Source organism: Lonchura striata, chromosome 17, assembly GCF_046129695.1.
Source record: "Lonchura striata isolate bLonStr1 chromosome 17, bLonStr1.mat, whole genome shotgun sequence".
Lineage (NCBI taxonomy): Eukaryota > Metazoa > Chordata > Aves > Passeriformes > Estrildidae > Lonchura > Lonchura striata.
In genome coordinates, this window is record NC_134619.1 from 8,580,452 (window position 1) to 8,601,359 (window position 20,908).

The 20,908-nt window shown below is 39.2% G+C and overlaps 1 protein-coding gene across 7 annotated transcripts in view; it reads left to right on the forward strand.

Moving 5' to 3' along the window:
- Window positions 1–7,317: 7,317 nt before the first annotated feature.
- Window positions 7,318–20,908, forward strand: part of ZMYND8 (zinc finger MYND-type containing 8) — a 49,999-nt gene continuing 36,408 nt past the window's right edge. For 2 of the 7 annotated variants that reach the window (XM_021540900.2, XM_021540906.3), the window contains exons 1-2: window positions 8,887–9,016; window positions 18,938–19,008. In XM_021540900.2, coding sequence (XP_021396575.1) covers window positions 9,003–9,016; window positions 18,938–19,008 — 85 coding nt within the window. In that variant the 5' untranslated portion in view covers window positions 8,887–9,002. Of the gene's footprint in view, window positions 7,341–8,885; window positions 9,017–9,150; window positions 9,422–9,575; window positions 10,102–13,869; window positions 14,002–18,937; window positions 19,009–20,908 lie in introns of those variants that run through there. The other 5 variants (XM_021540905.3, XM_031506526.2, XM_021540902.3 and 2 more) reach the window with 5 other exon arrangements.

The following is a 20,908-nucleotide window of genomic DNA, read 5'->3' on the forward strand; positions in this document are numbered from 1 at the left end:
GAAACCTGGGGTAAGAAATGACTTCAACACCTGTATGCATGCACATTTATAATAGCAAAGCTTTCCTCTGGAAGTGCATGCAGAGTGCATGGTGGGGTACCCCATGTGTCACTGGAGGGACATTAGAGTCCCTGAGGGGAATGTGTGTCATCCTTCACTGGCAGAAGCCATGGGATGAGGAGGTAAGAGGAGCAGTGGCTTTGAGCTCAAGAGCAGAATGGTGAGGCAGGAGTGAGGAAGAAGAGCAGCAGCTTGGAGCTGACCAGGGCTCAGGAGAGTCCTCTGGGCAAAGGCATTCCTGGCATCCCCAGGCACCTTCAGGGTGCCCGGCTGGTTTTGTGCTGGGCTGACACTATTGGACACAAAGTAAGTACACAAACACTTGGTAAGTTCAAAGGTCAAAAAGGAGAGTGTTTTACTTGAGCATTTGATATTTATAGAATTCCAGAAGTGACTGTGGATTGGAGGATGGAATTACCACCTCTCCAGACACACTGGTCAAACCATCAATTCTCTCCTCCCACAAAGAAGAATGCAAAACTATTATTATTTACATGAACAGTGCTTGAGAACTCCAGTAGAAATATGTAAACAGGTCAGAAGGCTGAAGAAGTTTTATGAGAACTTTAAGACTTTCAAAAGAACTATAAAAGAAAATTTAACACTTTTAAAAATCAGGGCAATGCTGGGCAACCTCCCTGTGTGCAGGGCAGGGTCTTTCTGTCCTTGAGCTTCTGCTATTGTGCTCCTCTGGCCTGGAGAGAGGGGAACCCTGCAAGGAGGTGAGAGCCCCTGTCTGCACAGCTGAGGGGGGAAATGGAGCTCTGCCAGCCCCCAGCCCACCCTGGAATCAGGAATCTGAAGGTTGCTCTGCATAAGTGAATATTGAGTAATATTTATTATGCTTTCTTTGGTATTTTGGTATTTTCTGAGGTAGTGTGTTTGTAGTTGTGTGATGACATATCACACTGATAGAGCTTGGATGTCAATGCAGTAAGTCTCCTGAAATGGGACGAAACACTTAAAAATAATTTAATCTACCATTGACCTTTATCACTCCGAAAAATGTGATAAACCACAAAGTTTAGAAGGGAATTGAGAAGAGGATTGTAAATTAGCTCTTTCAGTTTTGGGTTATTGCAGGAACCACAGATACTCTGACTTAAGTTCTTATGTCTGTTTGAAATTAACTTCTAAAACTCTAACACTGCCATTCTCACACCACTTGAAAGAATTTTTTTTTTCAATTTTCTAATAAGGGAATACATTCAGTTCAGAAATGTTATTTTGATTACAACAGCTCAATTGAATGCAAATGAAACATAGATTCAAAAGCTCAGACAGACCTTCTTTATTTTTAGTGAGCTTTATAGGGAGCTGCATTTCAATCTGATACATAAAAGCTCAAAGGAATCGTGTGCTTTGTGCAAGAGTACTCATTCTGAATGTCACTGGGTATTGACAAAACTTTGAAGATATCTGGTCATCATTTGTAATGAAATTAGAGGTGAATTTTGAGGGCCATAGCCTGCCTGTTCTTACCATAAATATGTTGAGCTTTTTTTAGTGTATATTGGAGTTTAGTGTGTGTGGCTTCCTTGTGTATTCTAGTAGGAGACTCAGTTTATTCAGGATTTTCTGAGTGCTGCTGCATCACACAAGAACCCGTTTGCTTCTAGCCTGTGTCTTTTCTGCCACTTTGACTAAGATTTGCTACAATACTTGATATTAAACTGTGAATTATACGGCCAAAACCATATCCAGACTGGGAATCAGAAATGGTTTCAAATGCTTTGTATTTGCTTTTCTTCCTAGAATTAAATTACTGCAGGAGGTATTTGATGTAGACAGAGGAAGATTATGCCTTAGGAAGCTCCTCTTTCCCCCAAATCCTAGGCCTGATGTTCCATGGGGACCTCACTAAAAAAGTAGCTTTTATAATGAGTGTAATGTCCCACAAGTGAGCGCTAGGGGATGCTGCTCTCCTACCCAATTTTGCAACTGCAAATTGGAATATACCGATATTGTGGCCTTATTAGCATTGCTTTCCACACAAAAAAAAACAAAAAAGGGAAAATAAGCTTTTGGTCTTGCTATGCAACAGTGCTATTTTATTGGTAAGTATTCAAATGAATAGAAATAGATATTTTTAAAATTTTTTTGCTAATTGTCTGTCCTATTAGGTATAAATATCATTTTTATGTGAGTATAAAGAGGTTTATTTGTAAATATTTATTATACAGAAACATCCAAGTCAAGACCATGACCCCATTTCAATCAATTGCATGTAGAAGTAGGTAGAGAACAGAAGATATACTATACACAAATCTACAGAGATCTTTAGTCCAGGGCTTAAATTGTAGAAATTGCCCTTTGAGAATAAACACAGAACAATTTGTAGGTCTGATATTTGTTACAGAGCAAAGCTGGTCATTCTGCACTAGAAGTTGTTTTTCCTTTAAATAATTCACATTGTTTTCAAATGTTTATAAAAACAAAATATGAATATTTAGATGTTTGACAATTATGTAAACTTTCATACTATTTTTAAATTAAAAATAAAATACAAAAACAGATGTAAGTAACATTCTTCAATTAAAAAATGTGTTTGGAACAAGATGGAATGATGATCTTACTTTTCAACTAATTGCTATTTAGAGATTGCATTTTGTTTACATTTTTTTGTAAATAGAAGCAATATTAAGGAGAATTTTTAATTTTTATACATGAGTTATAGAGGACCAATTTTGGTATGTTAAATTATACAGGCAGCTGTGTTTGAAGTATCTGCTGAGAACCCTACCTTAGGACATGCTGCTCTGTTCTTAAGTAGCATTTGTTTGTCAGAATCCCTTTGCTGGGTTTTGAACCATCAGAAAAAAGGTAATTTTTTTGGGTTTTGTTTGAAATGTTTGTATTATTCTATACTATCTATCAAAATCTAAGTTTTGAACAAATGCATACACATTCAAATAGCTCCAAGTGTCTGTGCTCTTTATATGGTTGAAATATTGTGTTCAGCTTCACTTTTAACTCCCCTAACTGTGACATCTGTCCACTCTAATGTCATATGAGGATTTTGTGGCCTTTACTAACAAAACTTGCAGATCAGTGATATACTTAAGACTTATTTTATGTACATAACACACAATTGGATTTGATTGTTAAAGGCAAGTAGGTTAAATAGAGCAGCATTTGTTCTGCTCTTTCAGAATTACTTTCATGTGGGTGTGCATTTCTTTACAGTAAACAAAATGAAACAACTCTGGAAAACAACTTTACAGTGGCTTTATCTCAGGAATGTCCTCATTTTTGTCACCTAATTAGGGGAACTCAGTAAACATTGGCTGTAAGTCCAGCAAGAAAAATAACAATCTGTTAAGGTGGCAGAATGAATTCAACAGTTTATGTACATGCTAATTAATGTGAGTGAGTGTGCTAATTACAGGCAGGGCTTTCACCTGGCTTCGGAAAGCAAAGCCACAGCCAGAAAACGTGTTGCATCTTTACAGGGACATGATTCTATTTTTCCAAGGCTTTTTTCATTCCTGAAGAGACAAAAAGTCAGATCTACAGTGTCATTAGGACATGAAGAAAACCTAGTTAATACCACGAATGTGATGAAAAGCAGGATGCAGTGCTTGATCATGTAGTTTCACAGAAACTTCTCATGGTGGTCGTGATTGTTTCAATCACCTGGAGCTGCTCAGTGCTCCCAGCCCTGCCTTGACAACAGTTACTGCAGCAGTGCTCTGAACTGGTGTGAACTGGAGCCTTCCCTGGCTGAAGTCCACACAATTAATCTTTGATTCACAGTGTCACAGTACAGACAGTTCTGCTCAAAGTGCAGCTAAGTGCTGTGGCTGGAAGGAAGGGTGAGAAGCCAGTAAGTCTGACTGAAAAAGAAAAGAAACTTGTGGTGGAAAAAGAAAGGACTTTTTGCTGGTGAGAGGTAAACCACAAAACTGAGATGAAATAGCAATTGGAATAGCACATAGAGAGGAGAAAGGTGTGAATATGCAGAGCCTTGAAGCTGAAGCCAAACTGTGAATTTAGTGTGTGGAGGAACATGAAGGAGGTTAAAAGTGAAAGTGATGCAGTCTGAATCTGCAGTGGGTTGTGCAGGAAAAGTTAATGTAATTACTTTATCTTTGTAATTCCGTCACTTGACATGTTTGGTATGAGCTTTAGTTTCTGGGACATTATCAGATTTAATTTTAAAACCCCAAAAGAAAACAACAGTAATAACAAACCAAAACATGAAAGAAGTCATGTCATCTGATTCCTGAATGTGAAACAATCAAGAAAGAAATCCTGGTAATAGGATTGGAGTTCAGCATTATGTGGTCCTGAATAATTCCTCCCAAATAGCAGTGACTTCCTTTTGTTTCCTTTAGAAGTGCACTATGCCAGAGTAAGTGATATATACAAGATGTCTCACACTTGGCCATTAGAACCACTTGGTGAAGTACAAACTTCTTTCAAGATTCTGTACTTAGGCCTCATACAGGGTATTTACATTTATTTCCATGGCCACAGAGCAGGGCTGATAAATCCACTTGTTCACCTGCACCGTGGGCGTGCACCATGCCTGCATGTGTCTCACAGCTGCTTTCTGGGCAACTAGAAAAGGATTTGCCTGCATATAAAATATGAAAGCAATTGTATCTGTTAGGCCTTCAGTACAGAACATAAAGTTTAAATACATAATAATGAAAATTCAATTTTATACAGAATATCCAACAGCCCAGCTGTTTAATTGTGGAGAGACTGGTCCAAAGTGGGGGTGAAAGCAATGAAATGGGCTTATGCCTTAAGTACTTATTTTAAAAAGCTACAGCTGTTAAAGGGCTCAAAGATGCTTTTCTTTTTTTTTTTTCTCTCCAGCTATTTTTGGCAGATGATTGAACATGAGTGGAGATTTCCTTTGGAAAGAAATGTACATGAAGCAATTGCACAGCACGCTAAAAATGCCTGTCAAGAGACACTTTGATAATGCACCAGATATTCAGTTGTGTGTTACAAACTGAACCAGGTTTTAACCTGCAGACAATGAGTGACCATTTCAATCCAGAACAAACAGTGTCAATCCAAAGTACTGAAAGCTGCTCTTCAGAAGGACCAATGCATGCAAAGCCTACTAAGCTCATGGGCAAACCAGGGACCTGCTGTGCATAGATACCTTCTCCTGTAGTTTCTAATAATTTATGAAACTACCAACCTTCTTTGACAGGTCACTAATTTTAGAAGTCAGTCTAGTTTTAAAAATTGAGGAACTGTTTTTATAGACATTTATTGCTGGATTCTGTACTGGACAGTGGTCTACTGGTCTTTGAGCAATTACTGATACTTTATCTATATTCATGATAAAGGAGACAAACTTCGAAGAGTTTTTTCCCAAGACAATGAGTGACAGTGTTTTATGTTCTGACTCTAGAAATCAGCATTATCAGCCAAAGACCTGGAAATCCCAGATCAAGCTACAAACCCTTAATGCATTTTCTTTCACTTGTTTTTATCTATTTGTTTATTATACTTGAAAAATATGACATTTCCCCTTTTGTGTATCTGTTAAAATGCTCCATCTTTTGTCCATCACTTAATGTTCCATCTCTGTCAATGATGATGCAGCCACTGTAGGGAGGGGTAAATATCAACCCCTGCTTCTGTCATACAGGCAGGCATTTTTCTTACTGGTATTTGTTTAATTTGGAGGCTCTGGTATATATTAGGTAGTATAGTTCCTTATAACTCTCTGATGCCTGGTGTGTGTGCTTGGTGTGGAGATGGGCACAGTGGGCAGAGTTCTTTGCAAAGACCTGTATAATGGGCTGCACTTTTAACATTACTGTCTTTTAATTTCCTTTTGAGAATTTGCTTTCCATCTTCCCTTTGGTTTCTCTGTTTAGCCTTTTTTTCCCCTCCCTGCCTCACAGCCCTGTTTTCCCTTAATATCTCTGAAGAATTGAAAAGGATAAATACAAGCTAATCTGCTCTCTGCCCTCTTTTCTGCTTTAACAAAGCTTTTAGCTTCCCCTTGCATGCTCTTCTTTTATTTGTTTTGTTTTCTTTACCATTTCTTCCCTCCCACCAAGAAAAAAAAATCACTACTCCAATGTAAAATAAATGCTCAAGCTGTAGCAGGACGCACAATCATGGTGACTTAAGACAAAAATCTGTATTTTCCAGATGTACCCGTGCATTATACCAGGCTTGTACCTCCTGCTGCAAAATAAGCATGTGGACAAGAGAATAAAGAGAAATATATTTCAAGCTTCCCCTTTGATTCCTGACAGAATTCTTTTGTCTTTTTGAGCAGAGTAGCTGAGTGGCTGAATATACATACTATATCTGTCTGATGTGCTTTCTATGGTTTTGTTCCTGCTAATAACTGCAGGTTTATAAATTTTTCTTTTGCATTTTTGCTTCCTTGAATCAAGAGGAGAGGGGCCTTAGGCCTTTCCTAAGGCTGCTGTTGCCTCTCTCTCCACTGTGTGCTCATTCTGTCTGATAGGCCCAAGTGTGTCAGCTTGGCAGCGTTCCCAGGCACCATCAGCATTACAACATTCCCCGAGTCGGGTCTGGGTTAGCACAAAGCATTGACAAATTCTGTGTATTTACTTTTGTTCCCATGCTGTTCTTCATAGGGATTAGGATTTTTTTTTTTTTAAGAGAATAATATTAGAGTAGAACAGTCACACAATGAGCATAAATGTTAACGGCTGACAATCCTCACATTTACTGCTTAGAGGAATCAAAATTTGGATGTTTGTGTGCCAGGGGTGATATCTCTGAGCAACACAGGTCTTTAGGTGTTCAATTAAAAAGAAATCTATCTTGAATGATTTTCACTATTGAAACTGATGCAAGTATTCACTGAATGTCATGAATTTCCAGTGTGTTTCTGCTGCTGTAGTGGGCTGTGATTCGCTTTATAGCAGCACTCTCCCCAGCTTCTGCTTCATTCCTAAAACAGAACAAACGGTCAGTGTATCCGTGAGCCTTCCTGCTCCCTGCCCTGAAAAACATTGCAACATCTAAAAAGAGAAAATGCTTCCAGCAGGGACTCCAGCATTCCTTCTGATTTGATAATTTATACTCTGGGCTGTTAATCTGCTGTTGCAGGGTGAAATGCAGAGACAGAAGTGTAAGCACAGGATGGGCTGCTGTGGCAGTTCCCTGTGACAAGGCTACCTCAAGGAATAATCTGAATGCAGAATGGGACAATGCAGAGCAGGATGACTAATTTTACTGAGTGGCACAGTTATGAGTCACGTCAGCTCTCAGGCAGTGAGGTTTGTGTGGTAAAGTAGTTATATCGTGAGAGGTGCTGTATGGAGGTAAGGGAGGGCACTAGGTTTTGTTGTGGTGATTGTTTCTGGGATTATTAGCACTCGACTAAACGTGACATGCATATTCTGTTTGCAACTCTTGTAGGTTTATGGAAGAGGGCTTTTTATAGATGGTTTTGCACAGTCTGAGATCCTGCATGTTGTACTGGAAGAACGTTTATTTTTCTTTGATTGTTCTATCTCATTATATAATAATTATTGTTTCAATGTTAAGCGTCTCCCTCTACACCGTCCCTTGTTTTTTTTTTCTTGCTTTTGTTTAATAAATAATTATTTTATATTCAATGTGCTTCAGATTCACCCTTTCATCTGCAATTTCCATTGCAATCTTCATGGCTACAGAATGATAATATAACACAGATACAAAATTTTGAACAATAATGCAAAGGCATGGTGGAGGCTTTCTAAAAATTTAACCTTTAAGATCTTCATCTGGAGTTAAGACTTCCTTCTTGGCAAAACGATAATTTCTCCCACTTTCACTGCATTAGGGAAAAGAATGGAATCACATTTTTTAATCAAAAGCTTGGGAATTGGCCCAAGATCAAACCGGTTGCTTACACGCCGCTTTCTCATTTTGTTTCATTTGCAGCATTTTCGCAGGAGATAAAAAGGTAAAGCAAAAATATCTGAAAAATGATGTGGATGTTTTCGTGGGGGCAGACTGATAACTTGCCTCGTAGAGAAATCTGTGTTTTCAGGGCCTGTGTTGCATCTCAAAAAGCACCAAGTCCTAGAGGGTTAACGGACAGGAAGCTGCAGTTACAGCCGCTCCTAAGGAAGTCAGTTTTTGTCTAACAGCCCAGGCAGGCCGAAAGGTAGGGGCTGGGGGGGATTCCAGATCTCAGGGTCTAGGATGACATGGATATTTTTAGTTTTGCCCTGCAGCATTTTAAACACGGGGAGGGCCTGCACCAAGTGGTAGCAAGGCTCCGTGATAAAGCAATTTCAATTCTGGAGTGCTTTTTGGGAAAAGGAGACATGAGTGTTCCTGCTTAAGGCTCCTTTTTCCCTCTTAAGACTCAGCATACCACGAAATCACACTGTAGGTACATGGTTGCTGTGCTGCATGTTCATGTATTTAAATTCTGGAGCAGGAGAACCCTTCTCGGAGTCCTGAGTTGTTCATTTCAGTCCCTTCTGTGCACGTGCACTTTCAGTAAGTTCTGCTCTCCGCCTGTGGCCTCGCTTGCTCGGCCAGCGCAGCCCCAGCAACGCCAATTGCGCTTTCCGTGCGAACAAAAGAACAGCTCTGGCGACCTGGGCGAACTCTGCGTCCTTCGGGTTCAGAACAGCCAGCTGCCTTCATGAGGCGGCAGGCTGGGGCACACGGGCCGGGCAGGCGGTGCGCGGGGAGCCGCGGGCGGGCCCGGGCCGGGCCGGGCGGGCGGCGGCAGCCGGGCCTAGCGCGCCGGCCTGCTCCGAGCCCGGGATGGCTCCTGCTCCCGGAGCCGCACAAAGATAATCGCTCAGGAAGTGTCTCAGCCAATCCCCTGGCGCTTTACATGCGGATTTGCCGGGGCAGCCAATCCGGGGGCGGCTTTCATGGGGAAGACAGATCATCAAGCCCAAGTGCCAAGCCCTCCCTGCCCGAGTACTGAGAGCCTGTCCTCCATGTTTTATAAGTATTGACATAACACTGTGTTAACAATGCATCCACAGAGGTAAGCCTTGCTTTTTACATTGCTTTTTCTCTAAGACCTATGAGTTGTGGGTTGAGAGTGTGATTCTCTGTGATTTCTCGTGCAAAACTCACACCACAGCACTTATATTAAGTTGGAACTGTTTAAATTTGCTTTCTTGGGTCACATGGTTAGTAGCCATTAGCCACAGCTTTATTTTACAGTCTGGCAAAGCCTTGGCATGCCTACTTCTTCACAGGAGGATGGTGTTTTTAGAGTTTATCAAGATCCTGGTATTCCAAAGGAGGTTTCTGTCTCTGAGCAGTTTGCCAGCACTATTGTCTGTTGTGTCACATGCCTGCTGGAGAGAAAATGGAAGCTAGGGAGCAGATGCATTTAACTGCCCTACAGGGAGTCAAGCAGGGATAATGGCAGACAGAGGAACAGGCAAGTTTACCTTTCTAAACAGTGAATGGAACAGCTAAGATAAGTTATCTCTGAGAAAATATGGGATTTTTAAAAACCTAGGCATCAGCAAAAAGTGCTAATGGCAGATTGTAGATATTGGGCCTAGGTGGTGGTGTGCTGTTGCATCATGTTTTTTATGCAGCTTATCTTAACTTAAAATGATTATTGAACCTTTTTTCTTGCAGGAGTAATTAATACAATGCTTTTCTCTTTCTGAGGGACAATGTATGGTTAATATTTTGTTCCTTTAAAAGGGAGTTTTTATGCTGCAGATTTTGGAAATGGAGTGCTGCTCAGTAAAACGCAGCAGTGCATCTGTTTACAAATCTGATGCTTTATGGAAAATGTTTTTGAACTGTTAGCTTCCTTGCTTTGCATAGTTCAAATAAACTAATGCAACTTTTATCTGTGCCTTTTTGTTTTACATTGTACCAGCCACAGTTCTGTGTTGTGGAGTCCAGAAGATATAAAATCATGTGTGGTTCATGACAGTAGTACATGTTGTTCGTTCTTGGGTTTTTTTTTCCCTTTTAATTTTTTTTACTTTTGGTTAATTGCTACGTAATTATTTCAAGAAATTCCTTTTTGATCAATTCCAAAATCTGCCAGCCTGTTGTATCTCCTTAACTGGAAAAATGAGATGGGTGCTTGAACAGTTGGTAAGTAAGCAGCATGCTACTCTCTGAACATTTTTAATAGTTTTCCAAACATTTTGTTTTTACTGGGTCAGTCAGTGAAGTAGATGAAGTGATGTTGGTGGTTAGTCATATAAAAGATCAGATTTGTTTAGCGTCCATTTTAAGGGACTTGTACATGTAAACTGCTGTATTTGAATGCACTGTTTTTCTGATAATTTGTCTCTAAATTTTGAAGCTTTTACTTCCTGTTTACCTTAGGCCAGTGAAAAATATTCTACTTGCTGTTCGTTCCTAGATCATTAATTGCCATGTTTGCAGGGCAAAGCGCGTTTTCACCGTTCCTTGGGCTTTTCGGGTGTGATGAAAGTGCTGGTGCTCAGCAATGAAGTGACCTTAGGAAGTAAAGTAAATAACACTTAATGAGCATATGTTTCTGATACTATACAAAGTATAACCTCAGACAAGCTTGCTTGGTTTATAACTAATTTAGAAACATTTTGTGCTCTTTATAAAGATTTTAATTGTAGCGCCTGCATGCTTGTTTGAACAAGCTGTTTTTCAGTGATCACTAGGGCTGTTACAAAAGCAGAGAAGGGATGCTCTTTTGTGTTTTTAATGTAATTTTTGCACTTGTTTTAACAGTCCATACACATTTATTATTTTCGGAAAGAACTGAAAGCTAGGCTGGCTTTGCAAATAAATAACTGTGCTGAGGCACAGGGCATGCAAACTTTTCTAGCCCCTTGCCATGTATTTGGTAACGTTCTTTAACAGCAATTTACCTCTGTTTGCTTGTTTACCAGTGTGAGTATCTTACTTTGAATATCTCACTTTGGCTAAAAGCTTTCCTATCCTATCCCCCTCTCCATGTTTCCCCCTCCTCCCTTCCCCCCCCCTGCCCCCCCCAGTCCCCTAGGATTAGATTATAAGAATGTCTAGTTCAATTTAAAACCTGAAATACTGCTGGGGTACCACTGAATTTCATGTGATAGTATTTCTGTATGCAATTTTAATGCATCTTTCAGTATACGTGAAAGTGCTGACACAGCTAAGAAGTTATTCTGGTTTTTGCTCTTCAGTTGCTAAAAAACAGAAATTACATTTGGACACAATTTTCCTAGTAGTAGTTTATACATGCTAGCTGTTTACTTTCAGCCTTTAAGAATGGGCAACATAATATTTGTTTAATGTGAGGAAGCAGGGGTAAGTGATCTGCAATCAGAAAGCTTGTATTAAAATGGCTCCCACAGGTTTTGTTAAACCAGGATCTGTTTCAAATCTGCACCTCCAGACACGCTGCTGACAGTGAAGCGCATTTGTGTGAGCTGCCCTCGTGCATGTAATGAAACGGAGCATCGTGAGTCTGTTAAAGTTCACTATTTTCAATCACTCGGGTGTAATTCTTTTATAGTTCACAAAAAACAAATGTCTGCATTGCAGCAAGATGTCTGAGGCAAGGTAGAGACAGCAGCGCTGTGCCTCGGCTCAGCCCAATGGCACTGCTCCGCCAGCGCCGGAGCCAATTGCTGCAGCAGGCAGGTTAAAGATTGACAATTGCAGTGGCAAGGCTGAGAAAGGCCTTCTGGAAATTTCTGCCATCTTTGTTCCATCTAAGCAAAGCAAATTCAGACAAGCTGAAGGATTTCAGATGTGTATATTTTTTGGTGCTTTGTCAAGGTACAGTGTTATCACTCACTTCCCTAGGTTGTGTAATAAGCTGTTTTTTCTATTCAGGACAGATGGAATGTGGGTTTTTGTTTTAAGTGACAGATGCAGGGAAAAAGCACGTATTGCTTTCTCCCCAAGATTTTACTGGCCTGGATCTTGTTACAATCACAATTAGACAGGACATGTATGAAGCAATGCAGCTGAGGTTTATTCAGCTTGGAGCAAATGGCCATTATTCTGATTATAACTAGCAGTTAATCGTATAATTACACTGTAAGTTTTCTGGCTACTAGAGAGCAGTTTGAATTGCCCAGGATGAATATGATTAGGCATTATTATTTAGTGCCAACATCCAGTTACTTTTGTAATTAACTGGACAAAGAATGGAGTGGGGGGAAAACAAAGGAGTGATCTGGATTATAAATCATGGTGAAAACAGTAGCCTTTTAAAAGCTACATGCCTTTTTCATTCTTTGCAGGCAAACTGTTTTACTTGGAAGCTAAATAGTGCTAGGGAAAAGCTGAGCAATTTCTTTAAACAAATGACACTACTTAACATATTGGAAATGAAAAAAATGCAGAGTATAAACCACTCCAAATGTAACAGTCACCCCCCCTCACAGTAGGTAGGAGTATGAAATGTAGCAGAAAACCTACGTTGCTACTAAGAGAGCATGTAATGAAAGGAACATCATGCTCAAAAAGCAGAAATAGATAGATTACATCACAAATTTAGCCCTTCATATCATGTCCACAAACTTCAACTGGCTCGTCTTCCTCAGCTGTCTTCCATTTTGTGATACCACTTTTGCTTGAGGTTGTTGTTTTGTTTTGTTTCTGGTTTTGTTGCTTTGTTTCTCCTGTTCTGCCTTGCTTTCCAGTGTATTGTGTTGTATCACTTCCCAGCTACTGTGCATCCAGTAGCTCTAAAGTGATAGCTGATGGTCAGTTTTCCATAGTGGTGGTACTACTCCAGCATAATTGGTTAAAGGGTGATAAATCTTAGTAAAAGTTCTCCTCTGTCTGAAATTTAGGGTATTAATTTGAATTCCCTAAATATCTTGAAAATTGAACAAAACCTTTGGCCATGTAAAATGGAATAGACAGCAGTTTTCAAATTTTCTTATTTGTGGATCTCCAGTATTTTTCCCATGGGCACATGAATCCCATTAGAGTGACTTTGAGCCTGTTAGACTAGGTTTGATTTACTTGGTTATTGTCTGCAAACCCCTTTGTGGTAGTACACTGGCTTTGAGGGGTCTGCAGACTGGAGACAAGCACAGTAGGCCATCAAGCTTGGCCCTTTAAATTGCAATTAGAAAGTTATTTAAATACATTTGTTAATAAACATGCCTTGTGCTCATGGGTTAAAGACTAATTTTGCCATAGCTACATAGGAAGTGAGTTTCATGTATTTGGTAGTTGTCTGTCATTCTCATGTTAACCCTTTATTGCCTGTTGTCAGAGCATCTGTTTCACACTGTGAGGTTAAAACCATGCTGTAGCAGCATGTTACCATTCTTTTTTCAGTTGATACAAACCTTTACTTTCAAGCATGATTGGTCTCAAATTATATTTGTAGCATTTAAAATCTGTAGCTATTTGGTTGCCTTGCTTGGGCCTCAGCTGTATAATTTATAGACTAAAAGATGACTGTGTGACACCAAGGATCCCCCTCCCTCCCCTGATTTTTCTCTTTTGTGCAGCTATTTTGAATGGGCAATGAATAAGAGTAAGGTTTTAAAAAGAACCGAAATGTTCTTTAAATGAAAAATAGTTACTTTGCCTGTTATCACAGGTAACCAGCTTAAACATTGCTGTACATAGATATCTGAACGAGCCTTTTGTGTAAATTAATTACTTAATACAGAGTGTTATTTACTTAATACACATGGAGCACTTTGCAGGGAATTCTGCAAAAGGAAATGTATAATATGAGGTGCTCACACTGGAGGGTGAAGCTAAAATTGAGTGATTTCCTTAGTAACCTGTGACTTCACAAATCTCCCTGTCTTGTGCCTTTTTAGTTAAACGTTCGGATGTCAGGTGCCCTTTGGTCCTTCTTTACCATTTCTGATATTTAGATGCTGGCTTTGAATCTTGCCCTGCTGTGTAAACAGGAGCTGCTGGTATTGAACAAAGTGCTACCATTTTAGCTCCAGAGCAGGAGTGAGGCAGTGCAGTGCTGGCAGACGCCATTTTAAGAGCCCTGCATAAATAGCATAGCTACCGATGAGTAAGAGACTGTTATAGGTGAGTGCTCATACAAAGCTGCTATTTATTCAGCAATGGCATGCAAATAGTGGTTTTTGGTTTTAAATCTTTATTGAATGCAGTTGTTTTTTTTTTTTTTTTTTTTTTTGCAATCATTATTTAGAATTGCTGCTCACAAATGTGATGCTTGAGAAGCAGGGATTATCTTAAAGATGAAATTCAGTTTTAGTGCTTATGGTCTTTAATCAATTTCTTGTGTTGTTTTCTGTTAAGTAAAAGGAAAAATAAATTCCAGAAATATGTAGTTCTTGAGCTGAAATTCATGTGTTATTCCCTGATGTAGATCTCGATTGTGAATGTGGGCATTAGCTGTTTTGAGTGGTTTTCCATATCTGTCAGTTTTTCTTGGTTAAATGTCAAGGTGCAGTAGTTCATCTGCAACTTTTAATTGCTCTTTGTAGTTACTATGGATTAGAGAAGTTTTATATATTCTTGTATATGTACATTTTCTCAGGTAAGTACTACTATTAGTAAAGGAATGATTTTCCTAAACAGAAAAGTCTGTATATAATTCAGGGATGTGAAATTTGAAAACCTGAATTTTATATTAAAAAAAAAAAAAACACCCTCTCTTCATTTTGCTGGAGAACATATTTAAAAATTAGGCAGCTGAGTTGTTTTTCCATGTTTACCTAAGTAACAATAAATCTTGTATGCTTGCAATCCTTTTTTTTTTTTCTTTCTGTGCCCAACTCTCCCCAAAGGAATAACCTCCACCCCTTCTACCCTCATTCAGACATGCTAAACTAGTTTGTATGAAACCAATTAGCTCAACATTTTAGAAAACAAACTTTTGTTGTTGTTGTTGCAAGTTTTGTCAATATGAGTAGGAAAGTTTTAAATGATTAATTGGTTTTCTGGTCATTTGACAGGGAAACTGGGAAAGCTTAGATTTCAGTTGTGTTCTTAAAACGTGTTTCTCTGTGTTCATTCATCTTAATGAGGAAATAGCTTATGTAATTCTGAAAGCTATTCCTATCTGTTGTATTCATTTAGGTACTTAACTGAATATATTCCAGTGTCATTTCTGATCTGCAGCCTCAGAGCATCCCATTCATATATGCATGACAGTAACACATGCTGGCTGAAATAGCTGCTCTGAGCCCTGCAAAAATGAATTCTCAAAATAAAACTCTCTAGAATAGTCTACTTGACCACACAGTTATTGTTTCCATGGAATGAGATACTTGTTTTTAATTATTTTGCTGCTGGTCTTAATTTTCCTTTTATTTTGTTGTGGGTAATAGGAAGGTAACTGATTAAGAATGTGTTTTTCTTGAATTATTTAATTGGAAATCTTTTGCTAATATCTGCATTTGGAAGTTTGTGCTTTATAAAGCATTTTCAGAATTTTTCCTGTACTGGTGGAGGTGCAAAGGTGAAAAGATATCAGCTTTAGAAAAGTTATTGTAAACTTGCTGTAAATTGGTGGTATGTATTTATAAACTTGAATCTCAAAGATGACCACTGCAGTCATCACTGCCAACATTCAATGTCATGTTGTGGAAGTCATTATAAATTACAGCAAATAAAGCAATGGGAGATGCTTTTGAAGAGCTGTGAATGTTCAGTATCTTTTATTGCCATGTCTAACAATTTTATTTAACTGTTCCCCACAAGCATTGGGATTTTTTTTTTTCAGAACAGTCTCTGTGGTTTTCTTATATACTTAAATGTTTTTATAAAGGATTAATTAATTGCAGAGACTATGGAGATGCCTGTGTTCCTCTGAGGCTCAGGTTTCATAGTGTGGTAGGTAATTGCTGGGTTTTGTGTGAGTGATGCACTCTGTACCAGTGTGTGTATAGGGAATGTGCTCCTCCATTGCTGAGAAAAGTGGAGAACCTTGCTGTCAAGTGGAGGATGTAGTTTTGGCTGCTCATTTGTACTTAAAATCTTTGGGAAGGCTGTTCTCAGGCATCCTTTACGTGATGTGTACATCCCTGCCCATGGCAGGCGTTTGCAACTAAATAATCTTTAAGGTCCTGTCCAAGACAAGCCATTGTATCATTCCATGATTCTTTGTATCAAGATATTGCAAGATACTTTGTTCACCTTACACGTGTTTCTGAAGAATCTTTTGTTTATAGCACTCTTTAGAAGAACGCTTTAAAGGGTGATGGAGGAAACTGACTCAGTTTCCTAAATTAAGCTTGTTATATGAGTGGAACGTGTTCTGAGCTGGAAAACCCTGCTGTGCTGTCACTAATGGGTAGGAGTCCTGCCCTGTAACCCCCTGCAGGGCTGGGTTTGGGCCCAGGGGCAGAGAACATCCTCAGTCCGTCTGAAACATCTCCTGGGGCTTTGGTCAGGGAGGTAGGAGCAGTTCCTGCTGTGGTGTTACCACATGGATCCATCACGCCCATTTCTCACCCAAGATTCATGCACAACTCTCTGGATTGTAATACTGATTTGTACCAACTACTGTATCTTTCATGTTGAACCATGTTCCCCTGAGGTTGTGTTTTAAACAAAATTACCTGATAGATTTGGATGAGTCTGGAATATTATGATTGCTTCAATGTCACTTAAATGTGAACTGCTAAAAGGTTGATGCCCTTTTCTCTTTCCGATTTTCTGCATGTCCAGCTGCACAGTGAGTTACATTCCAGAACTGATTTGGATAAAATGGGCATGATTTCTGGAACAAGAAGATAAGGCTTGGGGAAACTATTCCTTTTAGTAGCAGCCTGTGTGAAATGAGCATAAGTGTACAACCCGAGTCTGGTAAAGCCTTACATGTCCTAGTCTGTGTCTGGAACTGGACCTATATTTTAGAAGCAGTTAATGTGCACTGCCAGATTACTCCAGTCTTACAGAATTACTGGGTATGAATACATATTTATCTGTATGCATTATTGATTATATATACATGATATTTTAAAAATATGGGGTCTATTACAGTTTGGCAATATTGATATAGGACTTTATAGAGAGGGAGGGGAAGAATAAAACACCAGTATAGCACTGGAAGAAAACAATGAACCCATCCCATGAGCCCATTCCTTCCCTTTGCTTAGGAGAGGAATGGGCAAAGGCAAGTGGTGCATGAAATGTTTTGGTGCCTGCTGGCCACTGCCAGCTCCTCTTTGCTGAGGCCCCTGGGAAAGGGTGTAACAAATGTGCAGAATAATTGATCTGCCCATGCATAGTAAATGTGTGAGCATTGTAGTATGGTTGGCTGTGTTGTGCATTTAATCTGCCCATGCAAAACAAATCTGAGAAGCATTGTGTTACAGTCAACTGTGCTACACATTTACCATAATTCTGGTCACATGGATGCCTTGCCTTGCTCCTGGAATGATCAGAGTAGTCCATGAGCTGGGAGGTGGATGCTGGTAGAATAGAACTTGCCTTCAGTGTTTTGTGACTTTAAAGAGCTTATTTTGTAAATTATTTCTATATCCAAATGACAAAGAATAATGATTTCTGGCATTTGTGGTACTTCTCAGCTTTGGGTTTTCCATACATTGAGCTTGGTTAATTTGTATGTAAAATTTCTGCTGACATAACTGTACTGTTTAGAACTGTGAAAGGAATTTCAACCCAACCCCCCAGTCACAGTTGATTAAAAGTAGTTTTGTCAAATAGCAAACTGTAAAATCCTTCTGCTGTTAAGTTTTACTTTGTTAAGGAATCTCTTTTAACTTCTACCCATAACAAAACTCCTGCTAATATAAACTGTTTGTCAGGCTGAAGAGTTTCTCTGGTGTAAATGTAACCAAGTCCTCAGTGTTGTTTCCGAGCTCTAATGAGATGTCTTGGGTAAATTTATATACTGTGGCTAAGGCAAAGGTCTCCAGCTGCCCTCTTGGCCTTGTCCCTGGAGCTGGGGTGGCTGAATGGAACTTCAGCCCACTCCATAGCAGGAGAAATTCATAATCTGCCATATCAGTGCAAACTGCTATCAGCAGCAACTTCCATTAACAGACTGAGTGGGGAATTGTCCCTGTATAGGAGGGGATCTACATCCCTCATGGCTGCTGTGCTCTGGTGGACACTGCAATACCTGCCTGAAGCTCCAGAACCCCATTTGTCCGTCATTTTGAATTTGGATTTGTTTCAACATTCTGTGCTTTCTTTGACCTTTCATCTAGGATAGTCACATCTCCAAAACTGCTCTGTAACTCTGTTCATTTTCTTCTCCTTCCATCTTCTTTCCCCAAATTGACTTAAGACGCCAAATTGATTAAGCTGTTTTCTTGAATGGTATCACTTTAGTGTATCACAAGTAGAATATCAGAAAGTCAGATGTACTTTGTAATAATTTAATCCTACTGGGTGCAAATGAAAACTGACTGTGTAAGATTGAATGGTAACAACTCTATACTGTCTACTCTTTACAGTTAATAAGTGGTGGAATTGTATTGCCAATAAATTATAAATATTCAGTTTTCTGTTATACAGTCTAGTTCCAAAATCGTTAAAATTATTTATTTAAATGTTTTAACAATTACATTTTACCTTCTAATTTTACAAGTTGTTCTGTGTTGCTCAGTCTGTTACTTCAACTAATCTTTTCACAAATGCTGATGAGCATTTAAATGTTGGCAGGCATCTGTCCACATGGTTTAGCTGAGATTAGAACCTGCAATGAACAGAATTCCTGTTTGTCTGTCACATGCATGCAGTTCATACATACATTGCCATAATCTTCAGTACATGTTACAAGACTGTCTTTGGTACAAAAATGTAATTTTCATGCCTGGTAACTTGCAGCATATGTGTGAACCTGGATTGTTTTTCACTGTGGTTTGATCAATGTATGCTCTGGCAAACAGAAGGCCTTTCATTTCATCAGAAATGTTGATATAGCTGTGTTTGATAGTGTTGGGTTGAATTTAATGGATAGAAGTTAGTAATGGGATGAATACAGTCCATAAAGTATTCTAATTCACCTTTTTGAATCCTGCAGCTTGGCTGAAGAGGAAATAAAGGCAGAGCAGGAGGTGGTGGAGGGGATGGACATCTCCACTCGATCCAAAGGTGAGTAAAAGGAATATTTCAATTAGGTTCTACAACACAATTCTTTGTAAACCAGGATGGTGAAGCTGTGTTGTCTGCCATGAAGCTACTCTTGAGTGGAGACTCAAGATTCACTGTATTTTTTTACAATTACTACTGTATGTTAGGAAGTGTTTTAATTTTTCCTTGGTTTTCATTATGTATCAAATATACACACACAAATATTTCAGTGTTATTTCATGTTTACGAATAACTAAGGTTAAATTACCAAAAAATCAGCAACCTCTTGGATCACTTATCACGCCTTCCTTTAAAGTAGTACTTCTAGACCGGCAAGACAGGAGAAAGTAGTAGTAGCAGCAAAACTATTAAGGTAGTATTTCCTATTGTAATGAATTATTTTTTTTTCTAAGAATAAAGAATCACAGTAGTCTTTGTGTTTCCACAGAAATTATTCCCCTGAGCAGTATGTATTTCATGGACATTCATGCTTGTCCATCTCCTTTTGTACTTGCAGCTGAGTTTACCTGAAAACCATTTCTCTAAAACAGCAGTAATAGTTACTACCATTTGTTTAAAGTTCTGGCACATACCCAGTTACTCTTCACATTCCTACAGCAGGGCTCACAAGTCTGCTCAGCTCTGAATGTGCAGGTGGGATTGTCTTGAAGGCATGGCACAGATCATCTGCATGTTTTTTAATGAGAAAACTTGGCTGGATAACATGGTTATAAAATTGGATTCAGGTCTTATTTGTACTAACAGACAGTAAATTTCTTGTTTCAGTTCTCATGGTATGGTTAGATGAGGTAGTACATGAGATCTGACACTGCAGAAGAGATACACTAGCTCCTTTTGTCCCTTTTCCCTGCCTTTTTCTCCCTTCTCTACTTCTAATCTTATATGTCAGTCTCCACCACTGGACTGCTTTCAATATTTACTTCTCTTTGTATTTCAGTTTTCTAAGCCAGCGGAATGTAAATGTTTTTATTGCTTTAATGTTTGCTACTGACTGGGGTGAGCTCCCAGCTCTGCACTCCACCACTTTCTTCCTTTGTGGTGCTTGTCACATCCCAGCCACTTAAACTTTCTAACCAGCTTAATAGCTGAAACATTTTTCTGCTGTTGCAGGGACCAGTTTGTTTGTGAAACAGTTTGATAACATAGCAACTTGGTATAACAGACAATGGGGCTCATTAGATACCTTTAGCTGCCCATGAAATCTCATCTTTTTTTTCCCTTAGAAACACTGGTCCACTTTCTGGTACTAGGAAGAGTTCTGCATTCCTTAACTGAGCTAAACCATTACTTATGTCACTCTGATGTAGTTAATGTCTAAAAGACACTTAAAATCTGATATCTACTTATGGAGATGTTTACATTTTGGTTCTGGTGTTTTAATCAGCCACAAACAGGTGTATAGGCCATACCAAAGGTTTCCATTTCCTTGTGGTAGTTGTAGTGCTGCCCTGACCTCAGGATATGTTGTTTCAGTGAATTAAGTCCATGGGAGACTTTTTGCTTTTTGTTTGGTAGGGTTAAGATGAAGCTTTTTAGGACAGTGAGCTGATTTAATATCCTGGTTATTGAAAAGGTCTGTCTGTCATGTCCCAACCTTCTCACACGCATGATCTTGCATTGTGGGCTCTTAATTAGAACTGGTCAGTTCAGAGGGATTTAACCTGGCAGAAAGAGACCCGGGTTTTTATACTGTTTATTGTTGCAAATCCCTGAACCAGCTGATGCCATGGCCAGTCTCACCACGGTGCTGGTTTAGGGTGACCCAAACTGTCCTTGTGTGGAAGCCACTGGTCCATGCATAGATGTTCTCCTAGTCTTTAAATACCAGTGGGAGTGGTGTAAATGGCATTTCTGTATCACCATAGTAGAGATAAAACTTAGCAAGTGTTGAATCACTTTG